We start from the raw sequence: 26891 nt of genomic DNA, 5'->3' as shown, positions 1-26891 counted from the left end.
AGATCAAATTTCTTTTAAAACATTCTAGATCAGTCACAGCAGTGCTAATTTACTGAAATATTCTTCTTTACATTATTTTTCTCCCAAATTCAAAGTTCCAAATTGGTAACCTCAATCATGCATTCGGCTTTAACAAGAAATCCAAGGAAATCTTTATTTTTGACCACGGAATGATGCATGCTACAACCTCATTAGCCATGTGTCCTCTCTTCTAAACATTCGCATTGCACTTATTTGTTGGTTGACATGGCACTTGTTTTCATTTAGCAAAGGTTTTCAAGTTTCTTCTTAAGTAAAGATGCTTTCTCGCACAGCTCGGGCCTACTGTCAGATTCCATGGTACTTAAGGATCCAGCCAACTTCTCTCTGCTTTCTGGCATCAAACTTTCCCACTGTTCAGACTCTAGATAAAAATCAAAGAAAATTTCAATGACTCAAGGCATAAGCCTAGGTAAAAGTGAACATGGGCATTCAGGGGAGGTTCAGAGATTATTCTCATGAGTTACTGCTCAGATGAACTGCTGGGCTAGGATTGTTTAGTACCAGACTCAAGGGTGGAAGTGTTGAGGCTCACAGGAGACATAGTCACAAAGGAGAAAGTCCCTGCTTTAATGAACTCTCAATCTAACCAATCAAGACAGATAGACTGCCAGGGTTGGGGTTGCAGTTAGTGGGGGATGGTTAAACTGTTGGCTACGGGTGATGAACAGAGGGAGAGGCTTAAGTGTTGAAGGCAATCTTGAAAAGGTGGGCTTTCAGTCTATTTTTAAACAAGGGAAGTGGCGTGATGCTCAGCTTCAGGTAGTCTGTTCCAAGCATACGGGGTAGAGCAAGGTGAAAGGAACAAAGTCTGGAATTGGCAGTGGAGGAGAAGGGTTCATATAAAAGTAACTTATCTGAGGAATGGAGTTCTTGGGGAGGCGTATAAGGAGAGATAAGAGAGGAGAGAGACTGAGGAGCTGAAGAACACATAAGAACATAAGAATTACCATCTCCGGATCAGACCCTGGGTCCATCAAGTCCAGTGATCCGCAACCGCGGAGGCACCGCCAGGTGTACCCTGGCATAGTTTTAGTCCCCATATCACTGTATGCTTCTCAAGGGAAATGTGCATCTAATTTACCCTTACCCGTATCACTCTATGCCACTCTTAAGGAGATGTGCATCTAGTTTACCCTTAAATCCTAGAACGGTGGATTCCGCAATTACTTCCTCTGGAAGAGCATTCCAGGTGTCCACCACTTGCTGTGTGAAACAGAACTTCCTGATATTCGTCCTGGACCTGTCCCCCCTCAGCTTCAGTCTATGTCCTCTTGTCCGTGTCACATTGGACATTGTAAATAACTGCTTTCCCTGCTCCACACTTGTATGTTAGCAATAGGAGCTTAAACTGTATGCGAAGATGGATAAGGAGCCAGTGAACATAAGTGTAGCGAGGTTGGCAGATGAGTTGTGCAGCAGAGTTTTGCACAGATTGCAGGGAGAAGAGGTGGCTCAGCAGGAGACCTGTTAAAAGTACACTGCAGTAGTCTAAGCATGATGTTAGAAGGGTTTGGCCAAGGGTCTGGGTAGTGTGCTCAGACAGGAAGGGGCAAATTTTGGTGATATAGAAATAGAAGCAACAGGCTTTGGCAGTCTGTTGTATATGTGTAGAAAATGAGAGGTCATAGATGACTCCAAGGTTGCAAGCAGAGGAGACAGGAATAATAACAGTATTATTTACAGAATGGATGGAGGAGAGGAGGGTTTAGGCGGAAAGAGAAGCAGCTCAGTTTTGGACATGCTTAGTTTTAGGTGGTGGCTGGACATCCAGGCAGCAATATCAGACAAACAAGCGGAGACTTTTTCTTGGGATTTTTGGTGAAATCTTGGGTATGAAGAAGTAGATCTGGGATTTATTAACATATAGATAATACTGGAAGCCATGGGAGGAAATCAGGGCACCACGGATAGAGATGTAGAGCGTGAAGAGATCCTAAGACAGAACCCTGGGGTATACCAACCGCTAGCGAGATAGCAGCCAAGGAGGATCCACCTGTGCATACCCTAAAGGTACAATAGGAGAGGTAGGATGCAAACCACGAAAGAACAGATTCATGAAATCCAAGTGAAGACAGTGTATTCAAGAAGTAAGCAGTGATTAACAGTATCAAAAGCAGCAGACATGTCAACAAGGATGAGGATTGAGTAAAGGCCCTTGGATTTGGCTAAGAGCAGATCACTGCAGACTTTGGTAAGGGCAATCTCAGTGGACTATAGGAGGAAAAAGCCAGATTGAAATGGATCAAGAATCAGTCGAGATGAAAGGAAAGGCATCAATGGAGGACAGCACGCTCAAGTAGATAGAAGAAGGGACACTGGGCAATAGTTGGAAGGACAGATAGGGTCCAGAGAGGGTTTCTTGAGAAGCCGCTTAACCACTGCATGTTTGAAGGCCTTGGAAACAGTTGCAGTAGAAATGGATAAGTTAAGGATGTGACAGATAGGAAGGATAACAATATGTGAGATGGAGTCAAGTAGAGGGGTGGGAATGGGGTTGGAGGGGCATGTAGTGGGCTTGGATGAGGTCAGAAGTTGTGCGGTTTCTTCTTTCATGATTTCAGAAAAGGAAGAAAAGTCAATGGGAGTTGAAGGATGGGACCGAGCAAAGGGAGGTGGGTCTGGAGGGGGGAAGATGTGTGGGTTCCTCCTGGGTTGTTTGGGCAAAGGAAGACGGTGATGGTGGAAGCTGGAAGGTCAGGAGAATGGATGGGAGAAAGGGGAAAAGGATGTAACTGCAGAAAATTCAAGGGCGATATTGTGAACCTTGTCATGGAAGTATTCAGCCATAGTCTGGAGAGAGAGGGGGAGCTTTGAGGAGAGAGTATAACATGGCAAAGAGACAGTGGGGGTTGGAAGAAAGAGTTAGTTAACTGGATGGAGTAGTCTTGTTTTGCCAGTGTAAGAGCAGAATTGAAGAAGGCTAGCATATGTTTGAAATGTAGGAAGTTAGCATGTGTGTGAGATTAAAACAAAGGCACTCGACAGAGGGAGTACAGGAACGTAAGTAGCAGATACTGGGAGTGAGCCATGACTGAGGTATGGTGCGTCTGACAGAGCAGGAAACATGGGGGAGTAAGGGTGTCCAGAGCAGAGGAGAGAATAGAGTTGTATGACGAGACAGCCTCGTCGACAGACTTGGATAACAAGTGGATGCAAGGAGAGGTGAAACAGTGGTGGAGTGCATGGAAGGATCAAGGGCTTGAAGATTTTGAAACCTGTTGGTGATGACTGGGCTTGACTGAAGAGGAAGTGGAGTAAGGTTATCAGGTGATGGTCAGAGATGGGGAGCAGTGAAATGGAGAAGTCAGAGAGGGAGCAGTTAGAGAAGATGACAGGATTGAGGCACTGGCTGTGCTGGTGAGTAGGGGTGATGGAGCATAACTAGAGGTCAAATGAGGAGGTTAAAACAAGAAACCTGGAAGTGTAAGTATCAGAGGGATCATCAGCGTGAATGTTAAAATCCCCAAGAAGGAGGGAGGGAGAAGATGAATCAAGGAAGATGGAAAGCCAGGAATCAAAAGGCATAAGGGGACTTGTTGGGGGGACAATAAATAACTTCTATCCAGAGACATAGAGGAGTAAATAGGACGACGGAGTGGACTTCAAATGTAGAAAAGTGATGCGACTGGGATAGGAGAAGAGGTTGAAATCTTGATCAGTATGGCATGATGTACGAGAGAATTGGTAGCTTCCATGGGAGAGGGCAGCTGCTTGAAGCAGAATCCTCAGGGCAAATCCATGTCTCATTTAGATCAAGTAGGTGAAGGGACTGAGAGAAAATGAGGTCGTGAACATAGGGCAGAGTTTTGGAGGCAGATTGAACATTCCACAGGGCATATGAGAAAGGGAGTGAGAAGGATGGAAGGAGAGGAATAGGAATAAGGTTGTGGTGGTTACACATGTAGGGAGGCAGATGGTATAAAGGGCCAAGAGAAGTAGAGTGCGTTGAAGCAAAGGGAAAGTACTGTATATATTCAAATATAAACCTAGATTTTTGGGCCAAAAAAATTGGCCCAAAAATGGGTCTCTCGGTTTTTATTCGAGCCTTCACCCTCTCAGATCTATCAAAGGCCCCTTCCCAGGTCTACCTTAAGCCCTGCTGGTCTAGTGGTGAGCCAGGGCAAGAACGATCCTCCTATGCTCCTGCCCCATGTAGTCTCACTACGCAAAATGGCCAACACGAGTTCCCACAGTGGTTATGTTAATTTACTGTCATTTCATGAAAAAATTCATCCAAAGTGGTTGCAATACATTGAATAATAATCAGGTACTCTTAAGTATTTTCCCTATCTGTCCCTGCAGGCTCACTATCTAACGATGGGACCTGGGTAATGGAAGGATTAAGTGACTTGCCCAAAGTCACAAGGAACAGGCTGGGATTGAACTCACCACCTCAGGGTGATGAGGTAGCAGTTTTAACCACTAGGCCACTCACTACTACAGTAACTTTTGGGGGAGAAAACATGTTTCCTTGGTTTATATTCAAGTATATATCGTATGTCGGCAATGATGAAGATGGGAAGTGCTCACAGAGAAAGGAGATGGGAGAAAATGTTTGAGCTTGAGACTGGAGAAAAAGAGAGATGACATGATGGTAGGTGTGGGGATAGGGAAGGGAGAAGGGTACTGTCAACTTGTGAGGCGGAATGTAAGAGGATAGGGAGCAAGATTGGGGAGAGTGATTATGAAAGACAAAGTGAACTGGAATGATTAGCAGAGGAATAGAGAAAGGAAACAAACATACAAAGGAAGTATGGTAGTAAGAATAGGGAGGCAACTCCAAGGAGCGTGTGCGCTTTCATCATGCAATGTGGCTTGCACAGCCCTGAGGGGGCCTTTACTTAAGTAGGGAGCAGGGATTATGAGATCACCTGAGTGACTAATTGGCAGTTAGTGAGCAGAGCTACAGACAGCCAGGAAACACCCTAAACAGGCAGCAAGGGGCAGAGCTACAGGCAGCAAGAGAGGTAGAAGGCAGAAGAGGTAGACCAGAAGCAGGAGGAAAGAGGATGGTATCCAGTACAGAAGCAAAATTTGTAAAATATGACCATTAAAAATGAGGAAAAGAAACTCCAACATAACAAAATAAAAAAATGTCTGGAGCAGCAGATATGCATGTTTCTATGAGTTGTAAATTACAGTACAGCCTCCTTCAAGTTGTATTGGAAAAAACACTGGAAACCCTGGGGGCTGTGAACTTGTACCCTATGAGGAATAAGGGGGCAGTAACACATCAGCCTTTCAGACATCAGGTTATTTTTATATTTTTGGCCAGATTTCCCTTTTTTCTAATGGTACTGTATTTTATTTATTTGATTAACCACCATTCTGCAGAAATTTATCCAATGTGGTACTGCTTGGCATAAAAATAACAGTGGTGATCAAACTTAAGCAGAGATACAATGAATAAAGTAAACTTGGAGACTGCAGACTGAATCCTAGAAACAGGAGTAGGATGATATAGTTTCAGAAATATTGTACACAAATACCACAGTAGAATAATTAAATAATAAAAATGATAAATGACAAGAGTACAACTGATACATAATAGATAACACAGAAAAGATAATATTCAGCATATAATAGATGATATTCATGATGTCAGCACATATAAATGAAAGGCATACATGAAAAAATTCAAACCATATATGATGCTCATATTGTTTGTCCAAAACAAAGAAACATCTTAACGGAGGGTACAAGTGCAATTGAGACAAAACTCACTGGGATAAATAGACAGGTGGCTAAATTGAAAGCAAATTGTATGTACTAGTGCTGCCTGATTCAGGAAAAAAAAAATTTCGATTCGATTCAGCCTATTGAATTGGTTTTTTGATTCGATTTTCCTGCCCAATTGGGTGTTTTTTTCAAACATCCTAGTGGGTTTATTTTATAGCCTCTTCACCCCCTTTGCCTTCTCCTAACCACACTGGCGCTGTGGTGTAAACAAAATAAACAAAGACTTTTCCTCTCTCTGTTAAATCCTAGCTCACGTTTGCGGTCTAACAAAAGCTCTGGCAGGATACACGTTTCAAATCTGACATATTGTAATCACAAAACAGAAAATATAATTAGTTTTTCTACCTTTTGTTGTCTGGTCATTATTCAAATCTTGTTGGTCCCAGGCTCTGGTTGTCTTCTTATAACTTCCTTGCCAGGGTCTCCTTCTTTCTTCATGCTAACCATCCATCTGCCATCTCTATCCTCCCCTTCTGTTTCCCTTCCCTCCCCAGGAGGTCTGGCATCTTTCCTTTTTTCATCTCCCTCCCCAGATCCACCTTTTCTTAACTACCCTTTCATCCAGCATCTCTCCCTCCTTCCCCACCACCCCAGGGTCCACCATCTCTCCCTTTCTTTTCCCAACTACCCTCCTATCCAGTATCTCTATCCCCCTCCACACCATCCCTTGTGTCCAACTTCTCTCCCTTTCTGTTCCTTCCCTCCCTAAATCCCATTGTCCATCATCTCTCTCCCTCTCCTTTATTTTTAGACCCATTATTTCTTCCCCCCCAAAAGTCATGAAGGTCTGCCCCCCCTGAAGGCCTGCACCTCACCCCTAAAGGCCTGCCTATCCCCCTGAAGGCCTGTGCCACCATCCCTGAAGGCCTGTTTCCCCCTTGAAGGCCTATCTCCCCCCTTAAAGATCTGCATCCCACCCCTGAAGGCCTGTGCCACCACCCTTGAAGGCATGCATCCCCCCGAAGACCTGCCTGACCCCCTTAAGGCCTGTTCCACCCCCCCACCCCGAAGGACTGCTCACTCCCCCATCCCCCGGAAGGCCTGCTTGTTCCCCCTGGCCTCCCACTGGTGTCTGGCTTCCCCCCTGGCCTCCCCACACTGTTTATGTTATTGGAGCAGCCTGCAGAGAAGATCGTGGTGCTAGCGATCTTTGCAAACTGCTTTGGAGCTGTTTCCTCTGCTGCAGTCCCGCCCCTCCTCTGACATCAGAGGCAGGATCGTGGCAGAGGAAACAGCTCTGAAGCAGTTTGTAAAGATCGCTAGCACCGTGATCTTCTCTGCAGGCTGCTCCTATAAGGTAAACGGTGTGGGGAGGCCAGGGGGGTAAGCTGGACGCCAGGGAGGAAACCGGACACCAGGGGGGAAGCCGGACACCAGCACTTCCCGACTGACCCTCCCCCCTCGCCCTCTAAAGCAGGTGCTGCAACGGCCGGCCAGCAAGAGCAGTGCTGCCGCTCCTGCTTTAGGGGGCGAGGGGGGAGAGTCGGCCGAATAGGGAAGCTGTTTTTTTTGTTTTGAATCGTGAATCGGGCAGCACTAGTATGTACAGTTGAATAAGACATGAGGAAATGGTCTTAGTTAAAGGGTGTGGGCAAGCTAGTCCAGATGTAGAGTGAATGGATGGTCAGTTGCCACATTTATTAAAGACTTGAGAGAAGAGCCAGGTATTTGCTTCCTGAAGTAGACGTAGTCCTGAGTTAGCGTAGTGCCACTGGGAGTGAGTTACAGAGTGTGAGGGCTAGTCCTGTATATATTTTCATATTCTGAAGGACATCAAGTCATGCAATATATTCATAGATATACTGCTGGACAACAATTTGCTGTCATTTCATAATAAAGTTACAGAACTGGAAGGATTACACTAAATTGAATTACACTTTTTGGTGGAATTCAATTTGTCATATATATAAAATGGAAAAAGTATTGGCATTACAACAAGGTTATATTAAAAAATTTAATAAAATATGGGGACCATTGACAAATTATTCTACTGATCAGATATAATAACACATGTATAGAACATATAGAAGGGGTAGGGAGGGAAAACTATTGTAATATTAATATGATATAAAATTCTGATAAAGGGTTTATTTAATTCACATTGTAAGAACATTTAATAATAATTTCAAGTGCTTTTTCATAATTGAATGTATTACATGTATTTCACTTGATGTAAGAATTTTAAGAAAGAATTAAAAAAAAAAAAAATAAAGTTACAGCTTACCTTTTTTTAAACCAAATTTTTTTGATTGATTGTATGTTGGTTTATAAGGATTGTATTATTTATTTATTTATTTTTTTTTTTTAAATCATCAACTGCCTATTCCTAGGCGGCATTACAAAAATAATACACATAATAAAAATACACTATACAAACATCTTGAATTACAAATGAATAGTTACATTTTTGGTAGCCCTAATTAAATATGCAAGTTAGGTTGTTACCTGTGCTTTATATGAGAAATACCAATTAGCTTACTACTGAAAATTAACATGTTTTTACTATTAAAAACAGGTTTTGATTTAGGGCAAACGGTATCTTAGGTTACAAAAGAGTCTTACCATCAAGTCTTTTAAGCAGTAGTTCTACCACAGACAAAGCTTCTGTTCTTACAGAGGAGTAACTTTTATTTTCTTTAAAAGGAAAAATAAACAAAGCTATTATATTTACATACATTTAACTATCACTTCCACATATACAAAAATAGATTTAAACCTATTATGCTAGTATCTTTCCTCTTGCAAAAAAGATGGGAGAAATTTATAGTATAGACAGCCCTTGGAATTTACACACAACTAGTTCTTGAAAACCCATGTCTGAAGCTGAAATGTTAAACAAATTATCCTGTAAGAATAAGCATAGAAATGGGGGACTGTTTCCAGCACCAAGGCCAGATACTCTACTTGCCAAATTGATTTGGAATTTAGCAATTTTTAAAAATCAGAACACACCAAGATTGTTTGGCAAGAGGCGCTCATTCGCACCTTACAGTCATCAGTATACCTTTTGGGAGATGCTAGTGCATGGTACAGAATGACAAGGGGAAAAAATTTGTCCCCGTCCTAGCGACCACTGACCCTGTCCCCGCAACCACAGTACTGCAATATTTAGCATATTCCTTCTTTATAAATCAAAGTTCTGGCTGCTGAATTAGAGAAAGAGATGTTCAGTTGGCAGGGCTTTGTTTATAAATTTTTATCAACATAACCAATATACTACTTTATCCTAAAGCAAAAAATAAAATAAATATAAATTCTTTTCTACCTTTGTTGTCTGGTTTCTGCTTTCCTCATCTTCTCATTCATTTCCTTCCATCCACTGTCTGCCTTCTCTGTCTCTTCCATATGCTCTGTGCATCTCCCTTCCATCTCTCCCTCTACCCCCCACCACCAATTGGTCTGGCACCCATCTTCTTCCCTCCACTACCCCCATAGTCTGGAATCTCTCTCTTCCCCAGTTCCCTTCAGTGTCTGTTCCGCTCTACTCCACCTTCCCCAGTTCCCTAAAGTGTCTGTTCCCCTCTACCATATCTTCCCCAGTTCCCTTCAGTGTCTGTTCCTCTCTACCCACCTTCCCCAGTTCCCTTCAGCGTCTGTTCCTCTCTACCCCACCTTCTTCAGTTCCCTTCAGCGTCTGTTCCTCTACCCCACCTTTCCCAGTTCCCTTCAGCGTCTGTTCCTCTCTACCCCACCTTCTCCAGTTCCCTTCAGCGGCTGTTCCTCTACCTCACCTTTCCCAGTTCCCTTCAGCGTCTGTTCCTCTCTACCTGACCTTCCCCCAGTTCCCTTCAGTGTCTGTTCTTCTCCACCCCACCTTTCCTCCCTTTCTCCCTCCCTGACCCTTACCTTCGCAGCAGGCAATTTCTCTAAATGCGCTTCCTACGAGCAGCCAGAGCATTGAAATCGCGTGTGGCTGCAGGAAAGGTTGTCTCTGATGCAACAAGACTATCTACCGAGAGAACTCCAACAGACTGGTGACCAACATTAAGGTCTCACTGTCACTCACCTTCCTCAATTCAAGGTCTATGCAGCTCGTCAAGATATCATTCCCATCTTCTCAACAAGTATGCTGGAAGATGTTTGACTCCACCTTTGAGTTCCAAGGACCACGCATCTAGAACAGTCTGACTGTATATATGCAGCAGCTCGCCACACTGTCACTTCAGAAAAAGGCTAAAGACATATCTTTTCCCCCTGTAGCTACTAAACGCTGTTCAAGGCCTTCTCCCATCCCATCTATTGTTCCCTCTAAACCTGAGTTATCAATGTTAAATTCATTTATCTCTAATCTGAGTCAATAATGTAAAATCTTCTTGCTATGAGCCGCATTGATTCCCTGTTCAAAACTGTGACACAAGAAGCTGTATTGCATTGTATTGACAGTTGATAGAGTTTCAAAGTGGTTCCTGCTCAGGGCATACAGTCCGATACTGTAAAATAACTCTGTGTAGAGCCTTGATGGTGTGTGTTCTGCAAAACCCCAAGCTATACTCTCTCATTTCTTTGTTTAACCTGTCTTATTATTTTTTTCAGTCTTCATTATCTTTCTGTTCATTCAAATGTATAAATTGTAAAAGATAAGATGTACTGAAGCTCTTACTGTAGAGCAGATGTACTCAGGACACACCCAGCCAGTCATGTTTTTTAGTATATCACTATGAATATGTATGAAGTAAATCTGCATGCACTACCTACTTTCTATGCAGATCTATCTCATGCATATTTATTGTGAATATCCTGAAAACCTCTACAGTGACAGTCAGCTTCGGCACTGCTGTAGAGTAACATACAAATACTTAGATCTTGCGAGTTCCTGCTTGCTTTGAACTTTGTTCCTGCACAATGAGTATGAAAACTAAGGGGAGATTTTTAAATGTCTCAAATTTTTGTACATACCCTACACTCACTCCCCTTTTTTGTAACAATGGAAGCCGAAAATGAAGATGGCTTATAGTACAGCAAATTAAACAGACCCTTCAGCTCTGTGCGAGGCACAGGGAAGTTACTAGAATAAGTTAACTTCCAGAACTAAAACAATTTACCCAGAGAATGTGCAATCGCTGGACATGCTTCTAGAAGAATTTCTGCCAAAGCGCTAGTGTCAGAGTGTTCCTTTTCCAACAGCATTAACCTTTATTGAAGAGGAGTGAGAAGATAAAAAAGTTATACTGTGCATAGCAGTATTAAGGGTACAAAATTTCATCCTTAATTATTTCCAGAAAATACACTTGTAAGAAGATTGGAAGGATAGCAAGCAGTTTGGAAATGAGCTATAAAAATATTTCATTGCCTGCAACACAAAACATACTTGCAGCAGAAATAAGGGAAAGGGAGATATGTCAAACATTTAAATAGAGGAGTTTAGTCAAATGTAAAAAGGAGACAATTTCTACAGAAAACAAAATTCAAGGACAAATGACTATGCTATGAAGTTGAAGGGAGGCTGAATGAGTTGTACAAAATCCTGAGTGGTGTAGAACAGGTAAAAATGAATCGATATTTTTTACTCTTTCAAAAATTATGAAGACTAGGGGGGGACACCCATTGAAATTAAATGGAAATACTTTTAAAACAAATAGGAGAAAATATTTTTTTCACTCAATGAATAGTTAAGCTCTAAAACTTGATGCCAGAGGATATAGTAACATTGGTTAGCATAGCTGGATTTAACAAAGGTTTGGACAAGTTCCTGGAGGAAAAGTACATAGACTACTATTGAGATAGATACTGCTTGCCCTAGGATCAATTTCTGCCAGGTACTTGTAACCTGGATTGGCCATTGTAGAAAAAGGATAAAGGGCTAGAAGGATCACTGGTCTGATCCAGTATGGTTATTCCTATGTTCTTATGAGAAATGTTATGCAAGCTTTCACAATGGAGAGAGCAGAGGACTCCTGAACAAACTACCAGTAGACTACCAGTTAATTAGGTACCCAAGAGCACAGAGATGCCTGGAGACTAAAATTGAAAAATTATAAAAATTTAACAAAGGAGAAATGAAAAAATTTCTATGCTCAAAAAATAGGTAATGTGTCAATCAATAGTAGCAGTCTTTTAAAATTAGTAAACGATTTATATGACATAGAGATATTTATTGATACTGTTGTAGAATTTACTCTATCTGCGAACAGTTTGGCTAATTTTTTCAATTCCAAATTACAAAAATTAAGATCTTCTTAACTGTTCCTATTAAGCCTCATTGGTGTTACCCCATTTTGCAGGACTCTGATTGGAACAATTTCACAGCTATTGACTGGCAAACATTCAGTAAATTATACAATAAGTATGCTAAATCTTACTGTAGACTGGACACCTGTCCTCCAAATGTTATGAAAACTGTCCCGGTTAATTTAAAGGCTAAACTGTTCTCCCTAGGGCCTTGAGCTGGCGTTAGTTCTAGCCATGTAGCGCGGCAATTCTGCCCTTAATTTTCCCCACCACCAAATTTCCCCATCCCGCCCCACCTGGCTACTTTTTCATGCCACCCGGCTGGAAAAAATTTCTGGGGAGAACTGATATGACCATAAATTAATTTTGATCTCTGTGAATAATATTCAGCATTACAACTACCAATCTGCTTGCCTGTATTTTCAGATATATCTTACAATCTATCACCATCAGCTCCATATTCTTTAATAGCATAGAAATAAAAAGTCAGAAAGTTACCCTTGAAAGTAGGCATTCATGGATTGCAGCACTCCAAGTTGGACCTTCCACGTACTGAGGTTTAGTCTTTCAGACATTATTTTACATACTTCTAGTTGGTAACATCCTAAAAACAGCACAAATCTTTAGCTTTACCAATGTACAGTGGGCAAAGAATATTTTTAAAATTTCTAAGCAAGAAAAGTATCTATCTTTGTAACTGCTAAGATGCCCATATTCAGCAGGACTTATCTGGTTTAAAGGGTCATCAATTTGATATAACACCTTTCTTCGGTACAAACAAAGCAGCTTCATATATATTAAATGCAGGTACTTTCTCTGTCCCTAGACAGCTGAAAATCTAAGTGTTAAAAGGTTAAGTAGCCACCTACTTAGGTGCTATTTTATAAAGACACATAGGCACCTATGCATCCTTCTTATGGGCTGATGCTTTGAACTCCATGCTATAGCAAACTGTACTTGACCCATACCAGGGGAACAGTGCCACAACTTAGCTCCCAATACTCAACGTTAAAGTTAAGGGGGAAGAACATGCCCGGCGCATGTACAGAAGAGTTCTTCAGTAAGCACAGCTCTTGTGTGATGCCTAGGCAAACCAGGAAGTGAAGCATATAGAAACATGATGGCAGATAAAGGCCAAATGGCCCATCCACAGCATCCACTATCTCGTCCTCTCCCTAAGAGATTCCATGTGCTTGTCCCACACCTTCTTGAACTCAGACACAGTCTGTCTCTACCATCACCTCTTCCAGGAGACTATTCCATATATCTACCACCCTTTCTATAAAAAAATATTTCCTTAGATTACACCTACTGGCGCCATTATTGTGCACCTTGAAATATAAGCTTTTCAAATATTTTTTTCACATGAAAGGCTTATATTTAAGAGCAGAAAGAGGCACCAATGTGTGCTTTCACTTTCAGGTTTGCTCAGACCTACACACATTTGCCTTTCACTCCCAGCACTTTAGAGGCTGACATGGGCTTCCTTCTGCTTCTAAACAACTTCAAAACCAGCAGATCTTAAGATGAAATCCTTTCTTGGAAACATCCTAGTGCCAGCCCTGAGCTGTCGTTAGGTTTCCAACAGTAAGGGCAGAGTTTATTTGCATGCTGTTCTTTGAGGGAGGGAATAGCAAATGACCTCATTTACATCCATTTGACTACATTTAAACACAATTTGCACTAATCTTTGATGTGGTCACTGCTTCCTGTGCTGCAACCCTCTGAACATTCTACTTTTAATGCCAGTGCTAATCGGCTCTAGCCCTGTCAGATGTGATTGTCAACTGTCTGGATTTTTTCAGGATTCTAAAAAAGTTGTAAATTATCTGTCTTTAGTGTAAGAGGAAGAAATCGTGCCTAATTTGCATGTATGGACAGTTGCTCTTGCTCACAAGTTAGTGTAAATGTTTACACCTACTTGCATAAAGATTAGACTACTTCATAATTTATGTATACACTTGTGAACTCTGCACATGCTCCATCCAGACACTCCTTTAGACACTTACTGGTAACGTAGGAGTCATGTCACAGTCTGTACTTCTACACTGGTCAGTATTTTATAAAGAGGTCACATATGTACAAAAATTACTTTTAAAATTATATCCACAATGTTATTGGTTCACTAGCCAACTGCTACACAGGAAAGGCACAATCTAATCAAGTGTTAATAACCATCCTGTTCCCTTCTAAGGTATAAGATTTAATTTACAGTAAATCTGAAAACTTTATCTACAGTAGACAGCTTTCATTCTTCTTCCTTCCCACTTTGCCTTCTGCAAATTGTGCAAATGCATAATTCAATTGATAAAAAATACACTGAAACACAACTATTTTCACCCAAATTGAACTTACGTTGCGTCTCAGGATTCCTTGGCCAAGTCTTGCCTAAAGACTCAAATGCACAGAGTAGGGATTCCATCTGTAGTTCCTTTCCATTTTCGTTTTCATCCTCTTCTTCCTTTGCAGACCGAGCCCCAGCACTGTCAGGTGAACTCTGTGGTGAGAGAAAAAGAGTACAGAGATTCAATGTTCAGCTAGATTCTCCCATCTACCTCCTCTAGGTAGGATTCATACTGTCAAATGAAGGTTATTTGATCTAGCCTTAAAACAACACTACATACACAAGGCCAAATGTGTTTTTCAAGAAAAGGAGATTTTTTTTCAGTTACAAAACTGTTAAAAGTGTCTTCCAAATGAAAATTGCCTGCAAATATGTTAGATTTAGGTCTTCAATTTTTGGTATTTTGGCTGCCTATCTTACTTTGATTCCTATTAAATCGTGCTTCAACTATGTTCTATCATTTATGATGGGATGGAATATGGGTTCATGAGCTGTTGGGATCTTTTTTCCTCAAAAATATATTCAGTAAACCTCATTCCACCTAGCACTGACCTTCATCTGGATGAGGAATAGGGCCCACAGATCCCTTCCAAACCGTGTAAACAAGTATCTTTTTGTCTTCTGGCAGATGTCATTATTTAATGACAATAAAGAAGGTGACATACAATATTTAGAGCAGTATTTAAACTGTAACTGTAATAATAATAATAACAACTTTATTTTTATATACCGCCATACCATAAACAGTTCTAAGCGGTTTACAAGGGAAGAGGCATTACAGTGAACTTATGAATTTACATTAGCATGTTAAGTTGAGTCAGGTTTATCTGGAAGTGTATTGAAAGGACATCAGGCTGAGGTGGGGATCAGAGAAATTTGTCAAAGAGGTAGGTTTTTATTGACTTTTTAGACGTTTGGTACGAAGGTGCATTTGAGATGAAGTTAGTTAACCATTTGTTCCATTTGCCTGCTTGGAATGATAGTGTTCTGTCGAGGTATCTCTTGTAGGTGCAGCCCCCAAGGGATGGAAAAGCGAACAAGTAGGTGCTGCGTGTATTAGTTGTGCCTGGGAATTCGAATTGGTGAGACAGATAGGTTGGGGATGAACTGCTTAACCCACTCAAGTTCACTTCTCAAAGAAATTATTTTGATATCACATATATGGTTTATCATATATCTTTCAATTTCTTCATGGGTCCCTGGAGAAATTGAAAGATATATGATAAAAAAAAATATCTGATATCAAAAGAGAACTTGAGTGGGTTACTTTTAAGTAATTAATTATCAATGACAAGCATCCTGTTTCTTTCCTGAAGTTATAAGTACAGGCAGTCCCTGTTTTATAGACATCCAACTTATGTTGGATGTTTACTAACGGGGGTCCTGTTCTATCTTTGGTGTCCCATCGCGCCCCTCTCCCTCCCAAGTCCCTATGCGCCCCTCTCCCTCCCTCCTTTTTGTGCCTCAAGTACATGCCTCCCTCCGGCAGGTGTTTACCTTCTGGCCAGCTCCCTCCTCCTTCCTGCCGCAGTCATTTCTTTGCACACAGCCGCGGGCTGCGGCTCCTACGCACGTCCCACAGTTGAGCCGGAAGCCTTACCTCTGTCATTGGAGGAAGCTCCTCCGACATCAAAGGGAAGGCTTCCGGCTCAGCCGTGGGACGTGTGTAGGAGCTGCTGCCCACAGGTGTTTACCTTCTGGTCAGCTCATTCCTCCTTCCTGCTGCAGTCATTTCTTTGCACAAAGCTGTGTGCGGCGACTCCTATGCATGTCCCATGGCTAAGCTGGAAGCCTTCCCTCTGACATCGCTCCTCCAATGCCAGAGGGAAGGCTTCCAGCTCCGCCGTGGATGCATGTAGGAGCTGCCACCTGCAGCTTTGCGCAGAGAAACGACTGCAGCAGGAAGGAGGAGGGAGCTAGCCAGAAGGTAAACACCTGCCGAAGGGAGGCACATACTTGAGGCAGAGAAAGGAAGGAGGGAGAGAGGGGCGCGTTGGGACTCGGGAAGGAGGGAACACAAACTTCGGACAAAAGATGGAATGAAGGAGGGAGGGGGAATGTACTTGGGACACAGAATGAAGGGAAGGAGGGAGGGGAGCATGAGAGCCATAGGATGGAAGAATGGAGGGCATGAGGGAAAGAGATGCTGAGGTGAGGGAGGAAATAGGAAGGGAGAATTGGGTGTCAGAGAGGGAAAGAGAGATGGTGCACATGGGGAGATGGAGAAAGAAGAGAATTAGGCATAGGGAGGGAGAGAGAATTATTGGACATGATGGTGGGAGAGGAGTGAGGTAGAGATTAATGGGGAAGAGAGAGATGAGAGGGAGTAATATTGGATGTGGTGGTGGAGAGGGAACAGTGGGATGGATAGAAAGGGATGCAAGAGGGGCCTCAAGGAGGTGGAGAAGGTGGGAAGAATACTAAGTTCCGAGTTACATACAAATTCAACTTAAGAACGATTTAAAAAACAGAACCTGTTCTTAACCCGGGGACTGCCTGTACTTCTTCACAGTACTTCTTATCCCTGCAACTTGAAATCCAACTAGAATCTCCCAAATAGCAGCATCCAGTGCTACAGCTAGACCATTCACCTGGCTCTCACTCTTTTTTTTTTTGTGTGCATTTGCTTAAATCAAAAAAGTACCTACCAACAACACAATGTATGCCCATCTGTGTGCATGCATTAGAAGCAGATTTGCATGAAACACTAAACAGCATTCATACATTTTGTGAAAATCCTTTCCTCCTCCCCCTCAAACAGAGCACCATTGCTTCCTCCACTCTTCTCCCCAAACCCTGAATGTGGTGTTATGAACTTAAGTATGTTTATAGATCCTGCTTTTTACAGTGTAGAGTGGAGTGGAGAAGGTCACTGTGGTGCTCACCAGCACTTGCTGCTTCAGTCCCTGATCTACCTGCCCTTACTGGACGGAGAAAGGAAAAATGGTAACAGGGCAAAAGTGGTGGAAATCTGTTCATCATATTTTTTAAACTAATTTCTGTGTTATTTCCATGCAGCACATCTGAAAAAGATGTTATGCTGATTAACAGTCAGCCAACTCAGTCAGTGATTTTTTAAAATGCTGACAGCTATGTTAGACCCAAATATTCAATGCAGGGCTATGTCTGGGCACAGACAATGAATATCTGGGTCTAACTCAACTGCTGCTGACTGCCTGAACTTGATGGGGGCTGGCCAATATTCAACAAGGCCTCATATAAGATACTGATGCAGGTCTAGGCTGAGTACAGCCAGGACCTGCGTAAGTGGATCTATGAAGCTCTTCATCAGTCTCCCTCCTGATCTACCACCCCCAGAGCCTACCATATCATCTTTTCATCCCTGGTGGTCCAGTGGGGTAGGCCAAGCAGGAGCTCATGCCCCTAGCAATTCCATCTAGAAAATAGCTGCCATGAGCTCTAGCTGCCATGAGCTCTAGTCTTGTGGTACTATTACTCGAGGTCAGGCTTCCATATATGGATGCCTGAACTCTAGCAGTAATATCATTGAGATTATAGTGGCCTCTTTTTTTAAAAAATCTTTTTCATTTTTAAAACTTACAATAAGTGTCTCAGCAAATAAAAACATTTTAACTTAGATACAACACTTAATATTCTGCAATAGTCCATTTTAAAAAGTTTATCACCCTTCCTCCCCTCCCTTCCGTATCAAAAATATAACAGATATACCATATAATAAAATATTTCCTAACATTCCTTACAATTATAGAAAGACCAAACTCTATCCCACCTCCCCCCATCTTGGACTATTAAGGGATCATTTATTATTCTATTGTCCATTTATTTTGGCTTTTTGGAAATCAATATGGGGCCAAATAGCACAGTTACTTACCGTAACAGGTGTTATCCAGGGACAGCAGGCAGATATTCTCACATGTGGGTGATGTCATCTACGGAGCCCCAGCGCGGACAGCTTTTCAAGCAAACTTGACTGAAGTTTCAAGTTTGCTACACTGCACCACGCATGTGCATGCCTTCTTGCCCACTAGAGGGCGCATCCCACCTCGTGGTCCTCAGTTCCATAACTAGCAAAGAAGCCATCCCCGGGGAGGCGGGCGGGTTGTGAGAATATCTGCCTGCTGTCCCTGGATAACACCTGTTACGGTAAGTAACTGTGCTTTATCCCAGGACAAGCAGGCAGCATATTCTCACATGTGGGTGACCTCCAAGCTAACCAAAAAAGGGCAGGTGGGAGGATGGCAATTTAGGAAAACAGATTACGTAACACCGACTGGCCAAACCGGCCGTCGCTTCTGGACAAAGTGTCCAGACAGTAGTGGGAGGTGAACGTATGAACCGAAGACCAAGTGGCAGCTTTACATATGTCCTCCATCGGAGTAGATCGGAGGAAAGCAACCGAAGCTGCCATCGCCCGGACCTTATGCCCCGTGACTCGACCCGGGAGCGTAAGACCAGCCTGAGCGTAGCAAAAAGAAATACAAGCAGCCAACCAGTTGGACAAGGTGCGCTTGGAAACAGGATGTCCTAAACAATTAGGATCAAAGGACAAAAACAATTGAGGAACCTTCCGATGAGACTTGGTACGTTGGAGATAAAAATCCAACGCCCTCTTACAGTCAAGCGTGTGGAGCGCCGTCTCGCCAGGATGGGAGTGGGGCTTAGGAAAGAACACAGGAAGGACAATGGACTGATTGAGGTGGAAATCAGACACAACCTTAGGTAAAAATTTAGGATGGGTGCGGAGAACATGATGAAACACAGTAAAAGGCGGGTCCGCAACCAAAGCTTGCAGCTCACTAATCCGTCGAGCAGATGTGAGGGCAATCAGAAACACCACCTTCCAAGTAAGAAATTTCAGGAGAGACTTGTCGATAGGCTCAAAGGGAGGTTTCATCAGTTGAGCTAAGACAACATTCAAATCCCAAACGACGGGAGGAGGCTTCAGAGGGGGACAAACATTGATTAGACCCTTCATGAAACGCGTCACCAGAGGATGAAGCGAAAGAGAACGTCCGTCCAAGTGCCGATGGAAAGCAGAAATGGCACTGAGATGTACCCGAACAGATGTCGTCTTCAGGCCGGAATTAGACAGATGTAACAAATAGTCCAGTACCGAAGACACCGGGACCGAATCCGGATCCAGATGACGCGAGGAACACCAGGAGGAAAACCTGGTCCATTTCTGGGAATAACAAAGCCTGGTCGAGACCTTGCGCGAGGCTTCCAAAACTTCCCTCACCGACTGAGAAACCGGGACCGAAGTCAAGGGGAAAGGAACCAAGCGGTCAGGTGTAACGACTGAAGATTGGGATGCAACAGCGAACCCCGACTCTGAGATAGCAGAGAGGGAAACACAGGCAGAAGCAGAGGCTCCCTGACACTGAGTTGAAGAAGAGGGAGAACCAGTGTTGACGAGGCCACCGAGGCGCAATGAGAATCATAGTGGCTCTGGATGATTTGAAACGAACCAACGTCCTCAAGATCAGGGGAAAAGGAGGAAACGCATAAAGGAACCTCCCTCCCCAGTCGAGAAGAAAGGCGTTCGCTTCTAGACGGTCCGGGGAGTACATCCGAGAACAATACAGGGGTAGTTTGCGAGTCTCCGGGGAGGCAAACAGATCCACCTGTGGAGTCCCCCAGCGGTCGAAGACCTCGCGCAGGACTCTGGAGCTGAGTGACCACTCGTGCGGCTGGAGAAGCCGACTGAGATTGTCTGCCAAGTAGTTCTGTTCTCCCTGGATATAGACCGCCTGTAGGAAGATGTTCTGGGAGATCGCCCATTCCCAAAGGCGCAGAGCTTCCCGGCAGAGGGACCAAGAGCCCGTCCCACCTTGCTTGTTCACATAATACATGGCCACCTGGTTGTCCGTTCGCACGAGGACTACCTGATCGCGGAGTAGGTGGCAGAACGCTCGAGCCGCCAGAAAGATGGCACGAAGCTCCAACACATTGATGTGACAGCGTCGGTCCTCCGGAGACCACAGGCCCTGGGTCCGCAGACCGTCGAGGTGGGCCCCCCATGCGTACTCCGAGGAGTCCGTGGTCAGAACTTTGCGATGTGGAGGGACGAGAAAGAGCAACCCCCCGGAAAGATTCATAGAGTCGGTCCACCAATAGAGCGAACGTCTCAAAGAAGGACTCACCGCTATGCGACAAGAGATAGGATTGCACTCCTGACCAATGTTCCCTCTAAGGATTGATGAGGTGTGTGCAAAAAAAAATATGCATGAGCGACAAGTTACATATTCCACAAATTTATGAGCAGGCACGGAGGACGCATTTGTAAACAAATGTAGTTTATCCTTGTACTCCTTATGTATTTTTAATCATCTATGGATATGTTTGTATGTTTATTGTTCAAATGGTTTTATTTATTTCCCAAAATTTATTTTTGTTATACACATTGAAAATATTTGATATTGCGTTTAAATCAAAATCTCAATAAACTTGAAACTTGAAATGAGTGCCCATGAGATTGTGGGAGGGTTAAATACTCAAAACTTAGAAGAATAACAATTTACTTAAAGTTTTTGCTTCTCCAGCTTTCTGGTATCTTTACATAATGCAGTGGTGTACCTAGCATATGTAACACCCGGGGCCCATCATTTTTTGGCACCCCCCCCCCCATCTGTACGAAAAACATGATTTTTAGTAACAAGCCACACGTCACACGTCACCTAGGAAAAGGCAGCATCTTACATATTGCAGTGAACAGTACATCAATACACCCATTGTAAAACTAAACAAGCCAGACCAACACAGATCAATCCTACACCGTCAATCCTAACAGAAAACTATGTCTTTCGAACACACAGAACACACCTTCGCCTAGTATGGAATATGTAATCACAAACTAACCCCTCCCATAGACAAAGGTTAAATTGAACCAGCAAGAAGCTGGACTCTGCATACAATGCTTCACAGAAACAGTGACACATGTCTCCTAAAGCAATAAATAAATATAAATTTTTTTCTACCTTTGTCTTCTGTGGTTTCTGCTTTCCTCATCTTCTTGTAACTCTCTTCCTTCCATCCACTGTCTGCCGTCTCTTTTCCCCTATATGGCATCTTCTCTCCTTCTATGCCCCTTCCAGAAACTGTATGCCTCCCCCTTCCATCTCTCCTTTCACCCCCATTGGTCTGGCATCTCTCTCCTCTCCTTCCCTCTCCCACACCTCTCCTCTGCAATCCCTTTCCCTTTTTTCCCTCATTTCCCTTTTCAATTTATTTTCTGCATCTGTCTAGATTATGTTCTTACTACTCTCTCATCAATGTTCTTTTTTACTGTCTACCTAAAGCTTGCCACCTCTTTCCCTCACCCCTCCAGTGTTTCCCTAACTCAATCCTTTTCTCCCCATCATGTGTCCTCCTTTTATTTATCCCCTCCTTCCATCATATACCCTCTTTCTCCAACCCTTCCATCTAGTACCTTCTCCTCTCTCTGTCCACTTATCATCCAGCATCTGCTCCCCTCTTTCTCTCCTCCCATTTCCTTCTGGCATTTGCTCCCTTATCTCTCCCATCTGCACTTCCATCCAGCATAGGTTCCCCACTACCATCCAATGTCTGCCCTTTCTCCCTCCATCCACCCCTCTTCAATCAGCATCTTCCCCCTTTCTTTCCCTCCAATATCCTTCCCCCTTATGTCTCTCTCCTTTCTCTGTACATCAATTCCATCAGCACCACCCTTCCATACCACCCTGCCCCCTTTCTTTCCCTCCACCACTCTTCCATTCCAGCAGTCCTGCTCCTTTCTCTCCCTTCATGCAGCAAGGTCCCGCGATGATTGTAGCTGCCTGCTGCCAATCCACCCCACTCTGACGTACTTGCTCTAGAGCGGACTCAGCAGCTGCATGCTGGAAGGGCCCATGATGACTCGTCTGCTGGCTCTGCTCTGGAAGAAGTAAGTTACGTTGGAGGGGGTGGGCCCGGCAGACACAGGGAGTTGCGGCAAAGTCCCGCAATGATTGTGTCTGCCGGGTCCACCCCCTCCGACGTAACTTACTTCTTCCAGAGCAGAGCCAGCAGACGAGTCATCGCGGGACTTCCCCACACCTGCTCCCCCAAAATTGCCATGCTTCGGTTCCTCTTTTTTCTTCCTCCCTCCCCCCGCGGGACCCTGCAGCACCATCAACTCTTACTCCCTCTAACGCCGGCCCTGCAGCTCCGGACTTCCCCGCACCTTCCCCCCCCCCCCCGATCGCCATTATTTTAAATGTTATAGCGGCGGCGCTGTATCCATCAGTGGAGACGTCTAACCTCGGCCTGCCCCGGAACTCTTACTGCAGCAGCTGCCCGTCTAGGCAGGAACAGGAAGTCACTGTTGCAGTAAGAGTTCCGGGGCAGGCCGAGGTTAGATGTCTCCACCGCCAGGGTCGGAAACCAAACCCCCACCCCGACGTCCGATTCCTCCCCCAGCCTCCCCTTACCTTTGCGACGCGTGTGTGCGCTGTGACGAGAAACTTGTGCGCTGCGATGTAATATTTTGTGCGCCAGCGCACGCCAGCGCAGCTTAGCGGGAACACTGCTCCTGACGCCACTGAGAGGCCAGAGTCCACTGAGGAATTCTCAGGTGCAGTCTGGCGAATGGAGTGACGTGGACCGTAGATGCCATGTGGCCCAGAAGCATCATCATGCGCTGAGCCGACACAACAGGAAGCTGAGAAATCAGACGGCTCAACCAAACCAAAGCCTCCAAACGAGGAGGAGGGAGGAATGAACGGAGGCGAACAGTGTCCAGCACTGCGCCTATAAACTGAAGTGATTGGGTCGGGCACAACTGTGACTTGGGAAAGTTCACTTTGAACCCTAGTCGCTGAAGGAAGATGATAGACTGTCGGGTCGCTGAGATAACCCCCTCCATGGTTGGGGCCTTGATCAGCCAATCGTCCAGGTATGGGAAGACCTGAAGCCCCCGAGACCTCAGGGCTGCAGCGACTACCACCATACACTTCGTGAAGACTCGAGGGGACGAAGCCAGGCCGAAGGGGAGGACCCTGTACTGCAGGTGTAGCTCGCCCACCTGGAACCGTAAGAATTTGCGGAAGGTGGGATGCACCGGAACATGGGTGTACGCTTCCTTCAGGTCCAGGGAGCACATCCAGTCCCCTTCCTCCAAGAGAGGATACAATACCGGAAGTGACAACATCCGGAACTTCTCCCGGACCAGGAATTTGTTGAGCTTCCTGAGGTCTAGAATGGGGCGCAAGTCCCCGGTCTTTTTTGGGACCAAAAAGTAACGGGAGTAAAACACCCGCCCCCGCTGATCGGGGGGAACAGGTTCCACCGCCCGAAGCTTCAACAAGGCCCTGGCCTCGGCCATGAGGATGGGGAGCTGGGTCCGATTGTGTGGGCAAGCCCCCGGTGACTGTTCTGGCGGCGCAGACCAAAAGTTGAGAGAATAGCCCTCGGAGACGGTCCGGAGCACCCAAGCGTCGGATGTTATCTCGGTCCAAGCCGCGTAAAAGGACCGGAGTCGACCCCCTATGGGAAGGGGGTCCGGCGCGATCGCGGAGAGGGGCCGGCCCCATCCGCCTAGCCCGTCAAAAGGACGGCGCGGGCTTGGATGGACCCTGCGCCGGAGGTTTCGCTTGTCCCCCTCTTCCCTGTTGAGGTGGGCGCCGAGGCGGTGGCCTAGAAAAGGCCGGGGTTGACTTCTGAGGGTACCGCCTCGGGGGAGCCCGGAAGGGTTTCTGCGGCATGGCCCGAGGTTTCGGACGGACCAAGGAGGCCAACGAGCACTCCTGCTCCAACAACCGTTTGGTGGCCGCCTCTAGGGATTCATCAAATAATTCGGACCCCACGCAAGGTAAGTCCGCAAGGCGTTCCTGTAGGTTCGGGTCCATATCGAGGGTGCGTAGCCACGCTAATCGGCGCATAGCTACCGCAAATGCCGACACCCTCGATACCAGCTCAAACGCATCGTACACAGCATGAAAAAGGTACAGGCGCAATTGAGACAGGTTGGACATAAACCTGTCAAACCCTTCCTTGCGGGAGTCCGGCAAGGCTTTGCGATACTGAGGCAGATCCTTCACCATGCCACGTAGATAGGATGAGAAGGTAAAGGCATAATTTAAAACCCTAGTTGCCATAAAGGAATTCGAATAGAGGCGACGACCAAACTTGTCCAGGGTCCGACCCTCCCTGCCGGGCGGGACCGCCGCAGAAACTCGGGAGGGATGTGTCTTTTTGAGCGCAGACTCGACCAGTAAAGACTGGTGGGAGAGTTGAGCCTTCTCGAATCCCTTGGGTGGTATCTTCCTATACTTGGACTCCATCTTGGACGGAACCGCCGTGACTGTAAGAGGTGAAGTCAGGTTTTTAAGCAAGGTCTGATGAAGGACCTTATTCAAGGGCAGTCGAGGGGATTCCCTCGGGGGAGTGGGAAGGTCCTGCTCCTCGAGGAACTCCTTCGTGTATTGAGATCCAGCCATGAGGTCCAGACCCAAGGCACGTGCCATGTCCTGCACGAAGCTGGAGAAGGAGGACGGTCTGGCGGGCAGCGAGGGGGTTCTCGACCTCTCCGCCGAACAGAAGGGGGAAGCCTCGTGGGAATATCGTGGTTCCCTACCGGACCCTGATTCCCAAGAGGCCAGATCTAATGGCCTCGAGGGGGGTCAGGGAAAGTCTCCGTCTCGAAGAACCCTTGGGAGAGGTCCCAGGCGTCCGAGGGACCGAGGCACGCCCTCTCCTCTTCGGCGAGGAGTCACGCGAACCCCCTCTCGCGGGGGAACGGAGAAGCCTCGGGTTATCGAGGCAAAGCTCCGAGACCCGCAAGGCCTCGCCCCCGAGCGGCGAGGAGCGACCACGTCGTCGAGGAGAGCCTCGCGAACACTTCGGCTTCCTCGGGCGACGCCTCGTCCGAGGCCGGCCCGAGGGCGAGGAGCCCCGGGAGGACCTCGAGGAAGAGGATGAGGAGATCCGTCGCACCCTGCGCACCTTGTCCCGGGGCCTTACGCTCCTCTCAGGCTGGGCCCCCGAAGCCGAAGCCGAAGTCGAGGGCAAGGTCGGGGCCGAGGTCGGTGCTGCCCCGGTACCCGAGACCGAGGGAGTCGAGACCGAGGTCGCCGCCCCCGAGGCCAAAGCAGGCGAGGTCGAAGCCTGCTGCAATTGTTCGAGGGCACCAGACAGCTCCGAGGAAATTAATGCTTGGAGCAAGTCCTGGAAGGCCGGGATCCCTACCATGGTAGGCAGGTCCGAGGCCGGGGGATGCTCCCTGGAGGGCGACCTCGGTCTCGAGTATTCCCTCGGGGCATTAGTGGCTGGAGTCCTGGGCGGGGCCGAGGACGACCCACCCGCCGTTGAGGAGCCCGAAGATGGCTTCTTCGTCGACCCTGGAGTCGGGGATGGAAAAGAGGACTTACCCGAGGCAGGTTTGGTCGCCGGAGTCGGCTTCGAAGTCGAGGGACGAGGCGAAGCCGAGGATCCCGAGGCCGAGGTCAAGGCCGGGGCCGACGTCGAGGCCTTCCCGGGCGCGGAGTCAACCGTGAAGAGCTCCGCCATCCTGGCACGGCGTCGACGGAGCGCTCTGGCCTGAAAGGTGGAGCACCAGGCAGAACAAGCACCACCGGTGTGGGTCAGTGATGGAAAGTAACCGCTCACACCGGGTGCACTTCTTGAAACCCGTCAAGGGACGGGACATGAAAACCGAACCGACCGAACAAGGAGGCCGGGTCGCGGCTCACGGGAGCCCCCGGAGCCGAATGGAGAAAAACTTTTTTTTTTTTTTTTTCCGATTAAAAGTAATACAAAACAAAAGAAAAGAGAAATCAAGTACCACGACCGATTAAAATACACCGGACGCGGCGACAGAAGGCAAAATAGCAGAGCTCAAATTCCACAGGGCTTCTGGCTCCGCGGAAAAAACTGAACTGAGGACCACGAGGTGGGATGCGCCCTCTAGTGGGCAAGAAGGCATGCACATGCGTGGTGCAGTGTAGCAAACTTGAAACTTCAATCAAGTTTGCTTGAAAAGCTGTCCGCGCTGGGGCTCCGTAGATGACGTCACCCACATGTGAGAATATGCTGCCTGCTTGTCCTGGGATAAAAATTGTTTATTAGAAAATCCGGTGGCATTGTCGTACAATACTTTATTATTTGGCATGTCAATGAGGGCTAAGAGCCAAATATTTTCAAAAAATAATAAGCTTTTACTTATTATGACAGGGGTTGCCATACAACAGATTACAAGTAATTGGAAGAATTGGAATAGATTGAACTATAGTTTCTGGTGGAATTCTTTATGTCATACACTTCCCCCTCCCCATTCGCGGTTTCCACACTCGCGGTTTCACAAATTCACGATTTTTTTTTTTTGGGGGGGGGGAACCCATATTTTATCACATTCCCGCCATCCCGGCCTTACCTGGTGGTCTAGTAGGCTTTCAGGGCAGGAGTGATCTTCCTATGCTCCTGCCCCATGTAGATCACCAATAGGAAATGGCTGCCGTGAGCTCCTTCGTAGGAGGGAAGGCGGGAGGGAGGCGGGTGTGGGTCAGAGCCAGACGAGAAGATATTTGCGGGTTTTCTCCATTCGCGGTCCGGCTCTGCCCCTATCCCCCGCAAATACCGAGGGAAAAGTGTATATATAAAATGGAAAGGGTAATAGCTACAC

The 26891-nt window shown here is 45.8% G+C and overlaps 1 protein-coding gene across 2 annotated transcripts in view; it reads right to left on the bottom strand.

The window, feature by feature from the left end:
- Positions 1-28: 28 nt before the first annotated feature.
- The window catches only part of ECPAS (Ecm29 proteasome adaptor and scaffold), a 336957-nt gene continuing 310094 nt past the window's right edge, over positions 29-26891 (bottom strand). For both annotated transcript variants that reach the window (XM_033926317.1, XM_033926309.1), the window contains exons 45-49: positions 14305-14446; positions 12448-12553; positions 10824-10912; positions 8344-8415; positions 29-403 (exon numbers count right to left, since the gene is read on the bottom strand). In XM_033926317.1, coding sequence (XP_033782208.1) covers positions 264-403; positions 8344-8415; positions 10824-10912; positions 12448-12553; positions 14305-14446 — 549 coding nt within the window. In that variant the 3' untranslated portion in view covers positions 29-263. The remainder of the gene's footprint in view (positions 404-8343; positions 8416-10823; positions 10913-12447; positions 12554-14304; positions 14447-26891) is intronic.

This window comes from Geotrypetes seraphini, chromosome 1 (assembly GCF_902459505.1).
Source record: "Geotrypetes seraphini chromosome 1, aGeoSer1.1, whole genome shotgun sequence".
Classification (NCBI taxonomy): Eukaryota; Metazoa; Chordata; class Amphibia; order Gymnophiona; family Dermophiidae; genus Geotrypetes; species Geotrypetes seraphini.
This window is presented reverse-complemented; position numbering and strand designations above follow the sequence as displayed.